Source organism: Dysidea avara, chromosome 6 (genome assembly GCF_963678975.1).
Source record: "Dysidea avara chromosome 6, odDysAvar1.4, whole genome shotgun sequence".
Taxonomy (NCBI): domain Eukaryota; kingdom Metazoa; phylum Porifera; class Demospongiae; order Dictyoceratida; family Dysideidae; genus Dysidea; species Dysidea avara.
The window spans coordinates 2687034-2705919 of NC_089277.1; the positions used below are offsets into that span (position 1 = coordinate 2687034).

General features: G+C 40.1%; 3 protein-coding genes across 3 annotated transcripts; 1 reads left to right on the forward strand and 2 right to left on the reverse strand.

Moving 5' to 3' along the window:
- Positions 1–3667: 3667 nt before the first annotated feature.
- On the forward strand, positions 3668–11338 carry LOC136259151 (PAX3- and PAX7-binding protein 1-like). The gene is made up of 10 exons (XM_066052592.1): positions 3668–4886; positions 5475–5589; positions 5785–5988; positions 6886–7085; positions 7219–7485; positions 7650–7723; positions 7781–7844; positions 7917–8063; positions 9472–9602; positions 11189–11338. Exons 1-10 carry the CDS (start codon positions 3705–3707, stop codon positions 11286–11288), a joined length of 2484 nt encoding a protein of 827 aa, XP_065908664.1. The 5' UTR covers positions 3668–3704; the 3' UTR covers positions 11289–11338.
- A 523-nt stretch (positions 11339–11861) lies between these two features.
- LOC136259153 (uncharacterized) lies at positions 11862–14935 on the reverse strand. Its single transcript, XM_066052595.1, has 5 exons — positions 14860–14935; positions 14684–14761; positions 14443–14623; positions 13976–14073; positions 11862–12352 (listed from the first exon to the last, which is right to left on the reverse strand). The coding sequence occupies exons 1-5, from the start codon at positions 14860–14862 to the stop codon at positions 11921–11923; spliced, it is 792 nt and encodes a 263-aa protein (XP_065908667.1). The 5' UTR covers positions 14863–14935; the 3' UTR covers positions 11862–11920.
- On the reverse strand, positions 14927–17094 carry LOC136259152 (regulator of MON1-CCZ1 complex-like). Its single transcript, XM_066052593.1, has one exon. The coding sequence runs from the start codon at positions 16916–16918 to the stop codon at positions 14981–14983; it is 1938 nt and encodes a 645-aa protein (XP_065908665.1). The 5' UTR covers positions 16919–17094; the 3' UTR covers positions 14927–14980.
- Positions 17095–18886: the final 1792 nt, after the last annotated feature.

The window sequence follows — 18886 nt, forward strand, 5'->3', positions numbered from 1 at the left end:
AAAAAGTTTAGAGGAAGTGCTTCAGCACCTCACCCTTGCTTAGCACTATTACATAGAACTACAAAACTCGATGTAAAATCTGCCCATGGGTTTGTAATTGTAACACCAACTAACTTTTGTTTGAGATAGATAAATTGAAGCAGGTAGCCTATGCAATAATGTCTCCTTTTCAACTGTATAATTATTGATATGATGTTATAATGTATACGTATGCATGCCTATATCTATAAATTAAAATCTTGACAATGAAAATAGCTTAATGGGCAGTTCCAGATATTCTCTACCTTAAATCTTCCTCCACTGGATGTCTGGAGTAATTTTAAGTATAATAAGGTTTAATTGACAGTAGACAATACACTTATTGACATACCAGATGTGCATACACTTATAGAGTTAAATACAAAGGTTGTGCAATATAACCTGGTTAGCTACCGAGTGCCTAATTTCGTGTTCCATATTATAATTGTCCAAGTTTCCTGTTCTTATAGATGCTGTTAGTGTTCCTGACTGCATTGAACTACTACCCTTTTTTGCAGCTCTATACCACTGTGCACTGTTCGATCACGACAATGGATCAAATTTTTCCCTATGTGAATATGTAGCTCATATAACATATACTGTAATAACCATAACTTTGGAACAGAATAAGTCGTGAATTTGCGACAAGTGTTTTTTAGGTATATAAATTAAAGATCTTCAATCTGACTGTTGCAAAGGTCACATTTTTGGACATACATGTACTGCTGAACTGCAAAGGATATCAGAGGTAAAATCTGTGATGACTCCGAGTCCATGCACCTCTCTGTAATCAGGTAAACTAACTATGTGGAAAGCTTATATCACAAAGTGTATAATTTTTCTGTTGTGCTACTTAGTCAACTTTTTAAATTTTCTCTTCTACAGTTCACCGATAATGTGATAGTTTAAAATTGCTTCAAAACTAATAGTAAGGTAACTTAGCAAATTAGGGTGGATAAAGCACCACAATTACTGGTACAAGTTCTTTATAGTGTACTTACCAAAAAACGGCCATTAAGTAGCCCCAGTATATATGGTATATCATACACTTGAATATGGAGTGAATGCATTTAGTTTTCCTATTTTAACTGAATATTACAGTGATATTACGGTTGGCAATATGTATAAACTTGTCAATGAATCAGCAAATGGTACTGTAAGTTAACTTTTGCACGTGTGCAATTTGAGTAGTTTTCTAATGTTAACAGTCATTACCAAACTGCATGGGCTATAGCTTGAGCCAATTAACTAGTCTAAATGCCTGTTGATCAAAGTGCGGTACCGGTTGTGAACATGTTCAGTAGTAAACTAGTTTACATTGAGTACTGAAGTAACCACATGAACAATTCAGTCTGTTTTCTGCTTTGCATTTCAAGTACCACCATCATATAACCAGGTACATAAATTTGTTTGCATGCAGCTGAGTGTAAGCATCTTTTTGAATCTTGAGTTGTCTTGTACACTGTCTATTCATGTGACATTCTACCACTTCATATGGTGGTAAAATTACATTCTGTGTAGTCATAACAGGGGACCAACTCCAGGAACTTAAAATCAATTACAACACTACCCATGACATGCAGTAACTGAATGTACCCTCAAAAACTTAAAAAAAAATGCTTACGAACTACACCTCTCAGCATGATAGGTTTCTAGATCATTATGTCACATACAAATGTTAGTTGGAAGTACACCAAAGATGTAAACTATTACAATATTTACACTATACTGAGCTGCAATGAAATCGTCATGGTCCCTGCAAGCTTAAGGGCAAACAGTTCAAAAATTAAACTTACTGTACACTGCACAAGCAATTTAAGAGAGGCCAAAGGAAGCGCTGCTTTCCTTACCCCTATACCGGCTCTTAACATGCAGCAAGCCAGAGAGTGGGGTAGGGTAACTTTGGAAATGAAATTACATAATGAAGTTTGAATACTACAGCAGATGTGGATGCCATTCTGGGGTCTGAATATTTTAGATTATAGAAGGTTTGTTACAGCATTTTGGACTGTTCTTACAGTGTTTTCGCAGATAAACTATTAGCTACAGCTTATAAGGAGATATATACAATTCTATTAGAGTATTTACATTTTTTGTTACAAGCAGTGACCAGTAGTCTCGTCAACATAGACTGTATTTTTCAACAAAGACTGTATTTCGACTAAATGACAAAACAAAAAATACAGTCTGTGTTGATGAGACTAGTAATAATAGAGGGGGCTTCTAAAAGTGGTCCAAATGCTTCAACAAACCTTCAGAAAAAGTGTTTGTATCTGCTTCGTAATGATTTGATGCTAAGCTACCCTACGACAAATCTTGGAACTACAGGTATATATACTGTACAATTCTTTTTATTTCCTCCTTTTAATATTGGTCAAATGTTATAACCCAATGATGTGCGATTATGCAACTAAACGTTGTTCCAGGTGTTAAGGTTTGTATAACAGGTAGAAAAGCAGCATACTGCACTGATAACACTTGTAAGAGCCCTGGGACACACCAGTATGGACGTGCATGTACAATCCCTCCATGTGACTATTTCCTTAAAATTGCTTCCGGATTCAATCTTGATATACCTTGGGGGAACCAGATATCCTTAACTGGAGTAGCCATACAGGCTGGATGAGTACTCCCATCAGCTCTCTCCACTAATACTTTACCACACAAGCCCTACACAACTACTTGGACATTTTGAATTGCAAAGCATAAAATACATCAAAACACAACAGACAAATATCTGTAGTATATTAGTCACGTGAATCAAATGCTTTCCTTCCATCTCACCCAAAAAGTTTATTTTAGCCATGTCCCAAAAAATTGTCCACTGTTAACAATGGTCAAATGCTGTAAGTCACAGGTTAAAGCAACTCAAGGTTTTGACCATATGCATGGTTGCAGATGTACATACAGTCCATGTCTACACATTACACTCCATTATAACATATATAGATTGATAGACAAGTACCTGGACTGGCATCTCACATGAGCCCAATGACTCACATTAAAACATACAATCGATGGATCAGCATCCCTTCAAATAGTGAAATATGCTACTCAAATCCTTTCTGTAACATTTCAATGTGAAAGTGTTTATTCACTTCTTGGTATAGCTATCATCCAGGCAGGTTGATGGGTTAGGCTGAGCTGGGCAAAATGTTTTGGCACCATCATAGAGGCATAGATATACTAGTATATCTATGATAGAGGTATATCCATTAATGGAGAAACCAAACTTATAGCACACAGTAAAATGATTGTTAAAAGGAGCCACAAGAGTAGAACATCTTCTGTGTGATAAATTTACTTTCAGTAACAATAATCCAGGCACAAATAAACATAATTATGATCCTATAGCAGGTACTAGTCAGTATATCTATGATCATGTATTGCAGGAATTGTGGCACCATATATTCCCTACCAAACTTGATAAATAAACAGTACAGTGACATGATGGGATTCGTGCATCACAAGATTTGTAGCTAACAAATTATCTCCATAACACACCTCAGTATCCGTACAACAGTGTGTACAAACTGAACACATTGGTCTGTATATGTGCTTTAAAGTTGCCTCAGGGAATAAGCATTCCTACCTCTGCTACCACAACTTTTATGGTCAGATGTCGAGGCGCGAACAGTATTCTCTAAATAAAGCTCACGGTGAGCACTAATTGGAACTTGGTTGTAATGAGTTTATTTTCTGGTAAGCGCAATAAAGGCAGGAATTTCAGAAGGAGACGAGCGGACGATAACGATGAAGATGAACACAATACGAACACCACTACTGCTACACCCTCCTTGAAACCTTCCAAGACTACCGGCTCGACATCAGCACGACAAAAGTCGTCTAGTTTACTGAGTTTTGATAACGAAGAGGACGACGCTACTGAAGTTTTTAAAGTAAAGAAACTTAGTCGCCATAAGAAACCACCACCGCCTGCTGCAGCGCCTAAACCTGAGCCTAAAGCAGTAATCACTCACGTGGCTACCATTAATCATGTAATTGAAGAGGAAACTAATGGAGCAGGGATGGGACCACATGGGAGTAGTGATGAAGAAGTGACAATGGCGGGAGATGAGGCAGAAGAAAGTGACGAGGAAGATGCTAGAGCTGAACTGGCCAGGCAGATCCGCACAGGAGCAATCCCGGATGCCATTACTATCCATGCTGCTCGCAAGCAGCGAGAAATGGCTCGACAACTAGGTGGTGACTATCTACCCCTGGATGATACCCAGTGCTTCACTGCTAATAACTCAAGACTTGTTCGTGATGATGACAATGATAAAAGTGGCTCAGATGATGAGAGAGACAAAGATATTGGATTCTCTAAAGGGACAGGTGTTACTAAACAACAACAAGTGCTGGAAGCTCTTGAAACAGTTGCTGAAAGTGGAGAATCTGATGAGGAGATGAGAAAATGGGAAGAAGAACAGATTAACAAAGGTGCTAATATTATTCAAGCCACTCAACAGCCACCAACAGTTAATAATGTACCAACTGGGGATCAGGGTTTTGGAGTTGGAACGGGAGCATATCCTTACATCGAAGCACAATCTCAATTCCCATACCAGGAGTATACTAACTGGCAACAACAACAGGCCACTGGTAATACTACCCAACTACCAGATAAACTCAACCCATTGACCATAGCCACTGTTAAGGGGAAACTCCAGTGTAGACTAGATGAGTTAAGGGAGACTAATTCTGGCCATCGACAAAACTTTGGCAGGATGAAGGAGATGAAAGGAGCAGCTGTAGATGATATTGATAATGTACAACAACGAGCTGGTGATGTCACTAGTGAGTACCAGTTCTTTCAAGAGATGAAGTTGTACCTTGAGGACTTGTTGGGATGTCTTGCTGAAAAGGTTATTGTGAAGTTTGTGTGTGTGTGTGTGTGTGCATGCGTGCGTCCATGCATGCATCCGTGCGTGTGTGTGTGCATCCGTGCATGGGTGTGTGTGTGCATCCGTGCATGGGTGGGTGTGTCTGTAGGTATGCGACTGTGCTTGTGTGTGTGTATGAGGCACATGGACCTGGTAATCAAAAGGTTTCAGGTTCAATGCTCAGTAATGCAGTTGCTGTTGTTTCCTTGAGCACGAAACTTTTATTCAAATTGCTATAGTCATTAAGTTGGGACCTGGTGGCCTAGTGTCAATTGGGGCAAATTCCCATGTAACTGTCCTTGTCTTGTTTAGCAGTAAATGGGATTGTTATTGAACTTTGTGTTCGGCATCCTCTATCCATGAGACTTGACTCCCCTTGTGCAGATTGGTATAGTCACTGTCCCAAGAGGATTTGCCTGTACAGACTTGAGCGTCTGAGTGGTGTCCAATACTGATTTGCTGGATGGCATTAGCTGTGTTTTACACCGTGTGTGTTCGTGCGTGTGTGTGTGTGTGCAGACATTGATAGTAACAAATTCTTACTTAAGTATCATATTCACCTCCCTTCAGCTTCCACTGATCAATACACTACACAATAAGGTATTGGAGACTAGACGACTCAGAGCAGAGAGGCTTGTTGTTCGTAGACAACAAGATATTCAAGATGAACTTGATGAGTGTAAAGGTGAGTATATATAGCTTATGTGAGAGCTTTGGTAATAGACCACCTCATTATAGTGACCATGTCAAGTAGGTCCCAAACATAGCTAAGGTGACTTCATGACCTCATTAATGAGACCACCTTGCTATTCTTTAAATACAGTTTGCTTTAGTTTTTTCATAGTGTATTCTTTGTACATGTTTAATTTAATTCTGGCAGCTTTCCTCACAAAATCAGTAGTACCTGATGAATCAAAGAAGGCACAATTGCGGCGACATCGACAAGTGGAACGGCAGGCAAGGAGACGCAGACGGAGGGATGCCCGCCAAAAGGAGGGAATTTCCCCAGAACAGCACCAGGAGGGAATGTCATCAGATGATGAAGAAATAGAAAGTGATAAGCAAAGTTTTGTACAGGAGATAGGTTAGTGTGTGTGTGTCACTGTGGCAGCATGTATACAGGTATGGTGTACCATCTGGTTTCCAGTCCAGGCTTGATGCTTCGTGGTGCCCAGTTGTTGTATCCTTGAGCAAGAAACTTTACTCACATTGCTCCTGTCTATTCAGAGCTCTTTTTAATGAGGACCTGGTGGCCTGGGGAACATCTGTCCTTGCTGTGTTGGGGATGTTGTGGAACTTCAGGTTCCATAGCAACTACCCTTGATACCTGAACAGTCCTCCTTCGGGTTACTAGTGGTACCCCAGTAGGATTTACCTGCATAGTTTCAAGTGCTTGAGTGGTACACAGGCAGCCCACTGGGTGACAATGATGGTGTGTTCCACACACCTGTCAAAGATATTTGCTTTGTGTGTGTAGTGAGGAAGTGGCTAGAGCATTGGCCTGGTAATCGAAAGGTTCCAGGGTCTATGCCAAATGTTACTGGCATTGTTGTTATTTTGTTGAGTAAGAAACTTTACTCACATTGCTCCAGCTGTATAATGGGGAACTGGTGGCCTGATGTCAACTGGGGAAGTAGTCCACCCAGCTGACACATCAATGGTGTTTTCTGGGGAAGCAAATGTCTTCTGTCGCTAGCAGTGCTGGGATCATTGTGTAACTTTGGGTTTACAATCTCTATCCATGAGACCTGGATAGTCCTTCTGGTCCTGCCCCAGGAAGGTATGGCCCCAGGAGGAGATTTGCCTGCACAAGACTCTCAAGTGCCTGAGTGGTGCACAGGCTTACCAGTGCTAGTTCGCTGGACAACAATAGCTGTGTTTTGCATGGCTACTGGAGGCTTTGGTTTGCATGCGTGGGTGGATAGGTGGGTGGGTGTAGTGAACAACAGCCACCTACATATCTATTAATATTATTACACAGCTCAATTTTCACTGGAAGCTGATAACCTATTTGAAGATGTTGTGGATGAGTATGCTTCATTATCTATCATAAAGAGTCATCTTGAGAAGTGGAAGTTCCAGCACTCACAAACTTACCAACAAGCTTATGTGTCGTTATGTCTTCCCAAACTGTTCACTCCATTTGTGAAGTTACAACTGCTCACATGGAACCCTCTAGAGGTGTGTGATTATAGTATAGTTAGTGATGTATGATATACTTGAGTGTGTATCTAACAGCTGTGTAGTTATGATATGATAAACACACGCACACACACACACACACAACATGTTCACTGTTATTGTTTTACTGCAGGTGAAGGCAAAGGAGCTTGAAGAAATGGGATGGTTTGAGATATTGATGTTCTATGGCTTCAGGGAGGGGTTTGTCTCCAGTGAGGATGATGAGGATACTCAGCTAATACCCAGCCTTGTTGAGAGGGTTGTGTTGCCATTGGTTACATTACTGGTTGAGCAGGCTTGGGATGTTACATCAACTCATCAAACTAGACAGCTGTCACAACTGGTATCCAGGTTGATGGAGGATTATCCCACTGTATCCATGGAGAGTGGGAACACTGAGGTGTGTCCGTCTTTGTTCTCTGTGAGAGAAGAATCTGTTAACATAGATTGAATGTCTTTATTATTAGCATTTTTAAACTGGTTGATCCCTGCATCCATTTTATCTTGTGTCGTTTGGGGTTGGGGGTACAATTTATGAAGTTTATGTTGTATTATTCCCCTCAGGTACTATTGAACGCCATTCTATCAAAGTTACGAAAAGCGGTTGATGATGCATTTGTGCCACTGTACTCAAAACTGTTAGTTATAGCATTAATTGTTAATAATACACTCCCTTGTATCTGTACTGCTTGTAGACAACTGGAGAACTCTAGTAAACACTTGGAATTCTTCAATAGACAATTTTGGAGTACAATTAAGGTGTGATTAGTGTTGTGTAGTGTAGTGTGTGTGTGTGTGTGTGTTTGTAGCAGCACTCTGTCCCCTCCACAGTTACTAGCTAACATCACGTACTGGACGGACACACTTTCTTCACAGTCACTCAAACAATTAACAATTGATGGACTACTCAATAGACATTTGTTATTATCACTGAACAATTCCCCCACACACCTCTCCCTTGTGGATAAGGCTGACAAGGTGGGTACTTCGTAATCAATAGCAACACCTCTTATGTGTTACAGTTGATGTGTCGATAGCAAGTACAGTAAGCCAGTAGTATTCATGACAATTAGAGTTGCAGTGATATACGCAATACTGTAAACATGACAATTGTTTTTTGTTGTTGGAAACTGAGAGACTCTTGTTTCCAAAATGCAAAATAATTATTGCCATATACAATTCATAAGGATGTCAGCTATTAATTAAAATGTGGTACATTTTAAATGTCCATACACCTTAATACATTCTTATATCATGATGGGCTTGACATTGATAGGTACATTACTACTTCACACCTCCGCATACACCTCTCTACACTTTGAGGCCAGAATATTTGGCCCATCTTTGCTGTAGGGGCCTCCCTATTTCAAGTGTAGAATTGTATAGAATGTGTACTATTATTTTTGTCCTTGTTATGCAGGTTATTTTTATTGTGTCCTTAATTTGGACAAGCCACGTCTCTTATTCTATACTGGTGTGCCTGTTGACCAGAATGTCACTAAATTTGTAGGCAGAGAAGGTTGATCATGTGATCTTTGAGGAAAAAACTGCACCCTCTGATTCAGCAGTGTTGTGCCAAATGTTCCTAAATGACAACTTGTATATCCTATGTATTGATACTTAGTGTATAGTGGAAAATTTGAAAGGTTAAATTTTCGAAAACTTCGAAATAACATTTTTCGAAAATAATTTTCCAAAGATAGTTTTCCGAAAATAATTTTCCAATATTGCATCTTTGATTAAGTGACAACCAAAGAAAGTATAACTTGCTATAAATGAAGTTTGTGAGTGCACGCCTACAAATTCACTTAGCTATAAGCCTGATGTATATAGCTAGGCACTGTGCCACTGGAAGGTGAACACAAGTAGCCATATAGCTATACCACGAATGACACCATGAGTCTTGAAGCCTATAAGAGCCCGGGAGACCAGCCCAAGTGAAATTACCAGGAAAAACAGCAAATATTTATCAGCCAATATCTAGACGGGTTGAGAAACGCTATGTACTTATGGCTCAATCCGCAGGCCACTGGATTAAGGTAAAGTCTGCCAAACAACATGGTTCAAACTACGAAGGAAGAGCCTAGTGTAACTAGATGCAAAGTCAGATTGGGCCTTTCTACACTGAACAATCAAAACAGCAAATTCTAGCTGTGTATGTGATCAACGCAACCATTGTTAGCTTACTCCACAAATCTTTTTAGTTAATTATCTATGGTGTGGTGCAGTAAAGAGGAACTGTTTTGAAAATGTTTTTTTGAACTTCCACTCTTTTTCAAAAATTTCCTGCTAGATGGTACAAACTTTAATTTAGCTTCCTCTGGACTGCATTTCCTTAAATATAATGTATGTACATGAATGTGTGTTATAGATTTATTTTGTACAGATCGTTTCTCTGCTGGTGCCGATGGGCTGGCACCACACTGATCCTAATTGTTTCACTCATCTCGCCAAATATCTGGTCAAGCTTTCCGAGCAACTAGGAGAGTCAGTTGACTTCCACAAACAAACCACCAGGTAACATCCACATTGTATCATAATCACTGCTAGACTATTTAGTCCGTGAAATTAATGTATCAAGCAGTATTACCATACTGTTTTAGTCACCTAAAATGTCGCCTTCAAAACCCATCCTAGAAACATTCTACATGATGAAAACATGCACCTTTACAGAATCAAATACAGCATTTAAAACAAGAAAACACTAACAGGCAACTGGATATAGAATTTTTTTAAAAATCGTTGAAACTCAAATTTTCGTCTGCCTGCCTGACCACAATGCAAGGCGGCCAAACGAAGCAGCACATAGCCACCATTTACACCACAATAACAAACTCACCAGTGGCATGTGCCTTTTTGGGGGGTTCGACAAGTGTGCATGTGCTCTCTGCACTTTTATCTTCAATCAGGCTGGTCTTCGTCCTTCTTCATGTAACGAAACAATATCAAGGTGTTAATTTTCCCTATCAACATGATCTTGGTTGATTAATCATAACTATCAAGCACTGAGACTCTTACTCAATCACAATGACACGTCTTATTTGTTATTGCATTGCCTCTGTATTCAAAATATGAAATATGTAGCAAGAACCTTGTGGTTGGGGGGCCAGACTATGGTAAAGATAAAATACACTGTAGAAGCGGAGCAAACCTGGGGGGCATGCCCCTCCCCTCCCACCCATGAAAATTATTTTAAATGCTCTGAAGATTGAATTTCAATCGCAGTAATTTTAGAAGTTTTATGTCAGTCACAAACATACGAAAATTAATTTTAGAGGTGCTTGTCACAGTTGTTTATCTAAAGTGTCGCTGAGGAGTCACTGTGCAAGCTGATAGTTTTATAAATTCTTTATGTATTGCTGATTGAATAGAAAGATGAACTATAGAGTAATCTGAAACATCGGTGGTACATGGAAGTAGACAGTTGAGTACTTACCTTACTTATGAGATGACTTGAAATAGTTAGCCAAATTATTAGGGGGTGGGGGCATGGCCTACCACTTCCTACACCCATGGTGACACACACACCCTGGTAGGTGAAAGGCTGACTCAAGATACTCTAACACAGCAGTCACCCTACTGGAACAGTCGCGTGTGTATTGCTGTATGCTATAACAAAAAACCAAAGTATGTTAAAAATTAATTTAGAGATCCAAGCGATAAAAAGTAGTGAAACAATCTTTGAGATGAATGATGGTATTACAGCATAGTTCGGTGGAAAAAATCCATGCATTGGCATGTTATTCAATGCCAAAGTAGGGATTTTCCCACCAAGCTGTGCTGTAATAATCATTCATCTCGTTTCACTACTTTTATAGCTTGGATCCCTACACTTTTTTAAAATTAATATGCTAGTATATTAGGGTTGTATAAGATATTGGTAACAATCAATACTGTGTAGTGAAGGAGGGATTTTTTCATTGTCTGTAAAACTTCTCTTGTAAGTTCACTATCTAAGGCTGTTTCATAAATATTTTACCCCACGTGAGATCAGTTATTCCTCAAACATAGGTCAGTACGTATGCAAACCACTTAAACACGTCATGTCTGTATGAAGTATATGAATTGTCAGTCACATAACCGCACATGTATACTATGTGTAGGAATGTTGTACAACAAATTGCTGAGCTGCTTAAAAGAATTGGAGCCACTGAACATTCTGAACTGGTTATTAGAGAGCACATGTTGAAAGTGAACCGTTGATTTTGTAATTCTAAACAAAATGCATCATCATCAACCATAATGTATTGTCAGTTTACGTAATATGGATATATATCAACACCTTGGGACCAGCCAGGAGAACCCTGTACACTAATACAAATGGGACCATGGATAAGAGTCAGTATCAAGGTGTCCATATTAGTGATCATGAGGTGTCGGTCCTGACTTCAGGGGTCTAAATTTGTGTACACTAATACAGTGAAACTTTATCTATAATGGGATATTTTGGGACTCAGAATTTTGGCCACTTTTTGTTTAATAGATGTTTTCAGAGGCAAAAAATGTATTATCCAGACCTGTTGAGATCAAAAAATTTTTTTGTTCCCTTATAGTTTTTTCCTTAATCGAGGAAGTTGTCAAGAGAGCTAGGTTATACTGTACAAATGGAACCATGGAGAAGTGTCCTGACTATCAAGGTGTACTTTTTAGTGAGGTGTCCTGATTTCAGGGGGTGTACACTAATGATACAAATGGGACCATGGATGACCCACATTTCATAATATCCTTTTATGCTATAACCCACCAATATATACTCAGCCCTACCATTAACAAATATTAGGTCACTTTTCACAATACATTTTCCATGTCATTCAACAGTGCAAACATTATTATGTTCAAATATTCTGTCTGGTCCTATCCAGTCGTCGATCTCTTTCCTCAGCTATTGTCAAACGCACACCTTTACCAGCTGGTAATGATACCATCGGTTTGCTGCCTTCACCGATGACAAACACATTTGACAGTCGTGTAGCGAATGTGTGGCCAAGAGCATCCTTGATGTGAATGATGTCAAATGATCCCTGGTGTCTCTCTCGATTAGTGATGGTCCCCACTCGGCCCAAGTTACGACCTCCAGTAACAATGGCAAGATTTCCAGTGTCAAACTTGATTCGGTTAGTGATCTTCCCTGTTTCTATATCAATCTGGACTGTATCGTTGACCTTGATAGCTGGATCGGGGTAACGAATGGTACGGCCATCGTGTGTGACACAGAAGGGAATCCCCTTGGGACCTTTTTGGATTCGCCGTACCTTTCCAAGCTTGTACTATAACAAAACCAAAAGAAAGAACATATAACCAATTCTTTAAATACCAGAAATACATGCACGTACCAATTACACACTACACTGACACTGTATCACCTGTTAACATCAACACTCAATTGTGTGGATACATTCAACACTGCAATTGAGCAGTTCACATGTGATCATGTTAATTTCCATGCACTATATTTAAATGTGCTGAATACTAGCTCAGCATGACCAAGTATTGAGAAAAGTCCACATAGGAACAATTAATTTATTATCTACTAACAACCTGTGCTCTCCCGGATTTAAATCCCCCGTATTCACCATATAAGACTCCACCTCTATCACCTCTCCATTAAAATCCGTGTGTTCGTAACTTCAATATCATTGATGCCCTACTGCCTTAACAGTGACATCAATCCCTAACTCCTCTTCCATCATATACAACAATTTCAAAGAAGGAAACACAATTCCAATTAAAATACCCGCAGGAATAAGAGTTAGAATTCACCCCTATTGTATCCCATATTCTAAAATAAATCACTAAAAATACAAGCCCCAAGGCAGACTCCACAGCTGCTATTAATAATACCATAAAAATAAATATTTGGCCACTAAAATCATCTATTCCTCCTGAGGCACCAACAAAATCTGGTTGGATTACATGGAGCCTGGTTGTAAAGAAATAGCTCGCATGTGAATTGTTCAATTGTATTTCACAAGCAATATGAAATAAATAGTACTGTGAATTAACTGCCTTTGGGATCATCCGCTAAAATTGTACTTTACAGGCAGTTTGAATGTCATCATGCAATTCTGCAAAGGTAAGCACTCAGGGAAGACGTGTTTGCCAAACCATTGCCATTTCCGACAATAAAGTACATTCAGATGCACATGACGCCAACCATGACTACTAATACTCAATGCTTAAGCCAAGGTGGCTGTACTTTAGACTACAGGCTTGACAGCAAGGAGGGTACATCTCTCTTGGACCAACCAACTGATGCAACAGTTGCATGGACAAAACATTGCATGCACAATTCAAAATTTTCATTCTGCTAGTAGAAATGTGACTGGTTTGTGTTTGTTGTAGGTTGTTACCACACCACATTTACAAGTGTCTGAAAACAAGTTTAATTTAGTGATGGTCATTAGGTCATTAACTGTGTGCACTATTATTACTCTTGTGTGGCATTTTTAACACTTGAGCAAGCAGGCAACATATACATTAGCAACTAAACCACACACCAGGTACTTGACCACTCTAGTCAGCAGTAGCTACAACAATTTATCATACCATAATATCACATTATAAAGCCATCAAGGACTTGTGATTTATAGTCTATAAGCCAGTCTATGCTAGGCCTCAACTTTGATGTGCCTGGGCAGAACCAGGCATCATGTCTGTTAGTAAGATTGTAACAGAACTGTCCATCAAGTAATCCTGTTTACAGCAATATCAAAAGCTTTGTTGGTTCAAAATTCTAAGTCAAATACGCACATAACACACTGTCAAAGTCAGTAAAACACTTGACCACCTGGTTACTAGATGTCTACTGTCAAACTCAGAAAATATAGTATACCTACCAAATGTGTTGATACAAACAGAACCTCAGATTCAATTTATAGTACTGGTCTCACCTTAGCCTCCTCTGGTGTTATTCTGTGCACAGTGAAACGTCCTTTTACGTCATACATCAAACGAAAATTCTCACCAGTCTTTTCAATTGCAATAACATCTAGTGGGGGAAATAGTCAAATATTATTGACTGCCAACAAGATACAACAATCAATCTATGGTGCTCAGATGCTGAAGCTTTTATCATGTAGCCATTACAGCCACTCAGATATTAAGCCTTCTATTGTTTCATCACAGCACCACACAAACTGCTATTTACAGAAAAACCTTTCCAAAACAAAGCAAGATTTGAACCCATGCTCACAGTCCCACATCTTTATGGGATGAAGCACCTGCCCCAAGCTCTCCTGCAACCCAGTTTCTAAACTTATAGGAAGGATCACTGATCTTAAGTTCACTAACGCCTACGACTACTATACCATACCGCATGGTTTGTATTCTATTCAACGCACAGCACACCAAAACTCACCCATAAAGCCTGCAGGATACGTGGAGTCGGTGCGAACCTTTCCGTCCACCTTGATGAGTCGCTGGTTGAGTATTCGCTTTACTTCGCTCCCGTTTAGTGCATACTTCAATCTGTTCCGCAAGAAGATGATCAGCGGAAGACACTCCCGAAACTTGTGAGGACCACACGACGGTCTTGGAGCCTAACAAGGTCACCCACAACTTGGATAAATAGCAGTGTGATTATATGTGAGTGAACTTACATATCGCCCCGAGAACTTATCCAACATCCAATGCTTGGGAGCGTTTAACCGCTTTAAATGCCTCTTCGGCCCACGACCCTACAAGATGGAACATTTGAAGTTAATAAACGCACTTAGAAATCGCGATGGCTACTAATATGAGCTACATGAAGGGATTAAAGTTACTCGCGACTCACCATGGCTCTGTCCTGACTATGGAAAAATTACGAGAATATCCGAAAGCGCATGCGCAGAGTTGCAGTGTTTAATTAAAAACCACAATCGAAATTATTACAACATAAATTTGTTTAATACACATTACTCGTGAGCTCCAAACCATTTTCTGTACAACAGTTCATATTGTTTGCAGTCTTCTCCATGTGGGAACTCAGCATTCTTACGAAGTCGGATGTTCCTTTCCTCAAAGAACTTGTAAACAGCATTAAACAACATTTTATCACCTTCATTTGCTGCAGCTTCAAGAAATTGACGGGCAGATACAGTATCAACTTTACCAACACTCTTGACAAATCTCAGAGCAGTCAAAAGTTGTCCACTAGAGAGTAGGATGTCAATGATGTCACTATCACTTTCTGACAGTCTCTTAAACATATCAAGGGCAAGCTGCTGGGCTGGCGGGTACACGAGCTCGCGAGAGAGCAGCAAGCAAGCTAGTGGCCGCGAGTCACTAATCACGTGATACTGAAGAAACTGGTGTAACTGGTAGAAGCACTTGTTCTCGATCAACAGGTTTATAACCATCTCGTACAGGAAGTGTTCAACATGTATATGAAGCTTGTGTAGGGACCGAATGTACTCAACCACAGTAGCCACCAAAAACTTGTACTGCAAGTCCTTACGATCAATGAATGGTGCAAACACCTTGGTATACACTTGTTTCTGATCAATAACTAACTTGTCAGCCCTGTATGGTAACTGGTCTTGTGTATGTACTGCAGAGGTGGCAATCTTGTAAGCAACGTTGAGCTTGTCAAATATACTGGATATGACATTTAGAGGATACTGTTGGCCCGGCTCCAGAGCCTCACGGCAAATATTGAGTATCACATCATGTCCATCTTTTCTCAATAGCAAGAAATCGACTACCTTGTCTTTGCTGGGTAACATTGCACTAATGGCATCCAACTTGAGGTTGACCCACCACATCACACCATACTGTGCATCAACAATGACCCTCGGAGCAAACGGGACCCATTTTGGTGAATACATCTCTGGGTGGATAACCTGTGCAGCCTGCCCAGGGTTGATGCTTGATGTGCTAGATGTAGGTGGCAGCTTCAGTGTACACGGGGCAATTGGTAATGGAGCAAGCACAGGGTAGTGACGTAGGAGTGAGCCCTTCTTCTCACCATTGAAAGCTATATCAAATATCATGGATGTCTTTGACGCCTGGTGGTGGATCACAACAATATTGTCAGTGACGCTGATCATAAAACGACCACTACAGTGCATCTCAAGTATATGCATCATTTTAGCTGACCCGTCCGGAACTAAGTGGTAAAGCAACACCTCAGCATCTTGTTGCCCCTGAGGATTGTTACGCACCACACACACATAAATTGCCTTGTACAATTTAGCCAAAGAAACATCTTGTTCTGATAGCTGTGGCTTCATCCCTCGCACTGTTGGTATATCCACCTCAAATTTAGGTAGTCGCATCACTGGTGGTGAAATACCTTTACGGAACTGAAAAGGATGAATGATATTGCTCCCCTTAGCACAAACTAGCAGTGTTAGCTCATCAGGAAAATAATGAGCCCACGCCACATTGATAGAGTACCCTTTTAGGTACCTGAATTGAAGTCTGTGTCCTAGAAACTGGTATATCTCCACTCCAGTAGTGAGGATTAAAATCAGATATTCATTCTTAAACAACCAATGAAAGCTAACTACTTCACTCCCTCCAGATGGTTTCACTGGCAGGAATACTTCTTGGTTGTGACTGGCAAACACATTGACAAACTCCACGTGAGTCTTTTTCCTTTGAATAGACAATACTTTCTGTTCTCCGCCCGAAAATTTTATTGAAAGAACCGGTCCTTTTGGAGGGATCGTCATTTTGAAATTGTCGTCTTCTTTAAGCCCTTTTACCTTGACATCCGTGTTTCCTCTGTGCACAGTGAACATTTGAAAGTTATACAGGTCAAAAAAGGCACCCTCCACTTTGTTGATCGACTCAAAATGAATAGGGATCTCTTCCAGTTCTAAATAATGCACACTCCTTGCCGACATCATTTTTGTGCAATATAATTCATACTATGACTCAACTACACCAATAAATGTCATCAGCTATACCCTAAATAGCCGCAGAAACTCACAAGCCTGATTGTCTCAACGGAAGTCGACACGGCTGTACGGAAGTTAGTCTCGTCTTCAGCCGCCCACGCGCTCGATCACGCGTGATCAAGCGCGTGGGCGACTGGGGACGAGACTATACGGAAGTGCCCGGTACTTGCTCTCTCACGTGCACCTGATTAAGCGTATACTAGGCGCTTGCGCCATGGAAATCAATGCTGCTGCAGCAAGGGGTAGTCACTTCAATACTGTCTGTTGAAACACTTACGACCAGGATCAAGATTCAATCAAGCGATCAAGGGTCTTTTGCACAGTGAATCAAGCGATCAAGACGTCCGAAAAAGGGGCGATCAAGCACCTTCGAACGCTAACCTTTAGCGACACGAGAATTTACTAGGCTTTTACGGTGTACGATCAAGAATCAAAGCTATTTTATAGGTGAAATCAAGCGATCAAGGCAAAATTTCGACGATCAAAATTCTTGATCCCGGTCGCAAGTGCATCAACTGGCGGTATGGAAGTGACTACCCCTTGTGCAGAGTCAAGTAAAGTGTGGTCAGTATGATATTTTTATGCGGTGTTCTTGTGACAGCTAGTGCGTGCATAGCTTAGAAACTTCATCATACACTATCGTGGGAACCTCATGTTAACTATATTTGTGGAAAGGCAAACCGTCTTCTTGGATTTCTGAAAAGGAATTTATATAATGCCCCAATACAAATCAAAGAACACTTATACAAACAATTATTGTTACCTTCTATTGAATACTGCTCAGCCATCTGGGATCCTTATCACCAAACAACAGTTAGCAAATTAGAAATGATCCAACACCGAGCTGCAAGATTTGTTCTTAATAAACCATGGCACAGATCCAGTCAACAACACAGTATGATTACAGATATGCTTAATTACCTTCAATGGCCAATTTAAAAAGTAGGAGAAGGAATGCTAGACTTATCTTATTATTGGCAAGATTGTGAGAAACTTACTTGACAATGTGCTACCAATTGTTTACCTCAGCCAACCCCTGTATCATATACTCGTGCTAATAATCCCCTCAAATTTGCACAGCTGCAATCCAGAATTATATAAGTATTCTTTTCTGCCAAGAACAATTATTGATTGGAATAACTTGAAAATTGACAACATTGACACAATTAACCTTGACACTTTTAAGAACATTATAGATAAGCTAAACAATTTGTGATTTGTAATGCACATTAGCGTGTTGCCTCTGGTGGGGTTTGCTAATTCAAAATAATAATAATAATAAAAAAAAACTTACTATCCCACTAGCCCAGCAAAAAAAAAAAAGAAATGCACAACCTCTAGCTCCACAGACTGGATAGTCGTGGAATAGTGGAATAACATGACCATGCAGGGTAGCTATCTTCTTAGTTCTAGTCTCGGATCATAGCCAGTGCAGACTGCTACCAGTTTTGTGGGTGGGGCTGGTGAGTTTTCCCGGGGGTAAAATCGTTGATGAATCCGCACTTCAGAATTAAATGTTGATGGAAACGAAGAAACAGCGGCGGAGGAAGTAGTTGATATGAGGGGGGGCTGGGCTGACCCAGACTTATTTCTATAGTTTGGTAAGGTGAGACCAAAAAAAAAAGAGGTCACAACCAACTGACAACTTTCCACCTCACCAGCTACCATTTCTAGCTGATAAACTACATAAAAATCCTTACATAGCTCACTACACACTGACTACTTTATTAGAGTGACTGCTCTATTAGAGTATCTCGATCTTTATCACGGTTTTCAGCTCCACTCCAAGAAAGATAATTTCGGTGATATCATTCTGAGGGGGGGCTTTAGCCCCCTAGCCCCCCCCCCTTCCGCCGCCTATGCGAAGAAATCACACATAATATTGGACATTTGACAAAATAACTGATAGGGCTACAC

What these genes read in the sequence shown, in the direction of transcription:
- LOC136259151 (XM_066052592.1), top strand. Translation starts at nt 3,705, where the DNA reads ATGAGTTTATTTTCTGGTAAGCGCAATAAAGGCAGGAATTTCAGAAGG. An exon ending in TTGTGGATAAGGCTGACAAG is followed by an intron (nt 8,064 to 9,471) that starts GTGGGTACTTCG and finishes TATTTTGTACAG; the next exon opens with ATCGTTTCTCTGCTGGTGCC. An exon ending in TTCCACAAACAAACCACCAG is followed by an intron (nt 9,603 to 11,188) that starts GTAACATCCACA and finishes TACTATGTGTAG; the next exon opens with GAATGTTGTACAACAAATTG.
- LOC136259153 (XM_066052595.1), bottom strand. An exon ending in ATAAGTTCTCGGGGCGATAT is followed by an intron (nt 14,624 to 14,683) that starts GTAAGTTCACTC and finishes TGACCTTGTTAG; the next exon opens with GCTCCAAGACCGTCGTGTGG. An exon ending in TAACACCAGAGGAGGCTAAG is followed by an intron (nt 12,353 to 13,975) that starts GTGAGACCAGTA and finishes GTTTTGTTATAG; the next exon opens with TACAAGCTTGGAAAGGTACG.
- LOC136259152 (XM_066052593.1), bottom strand. Translation starts at nt 16,918, where the DNA reads ATGATGTCGGCAAGGAGTGTGCATTATTTAGAACTGGAAGAGATCCCT.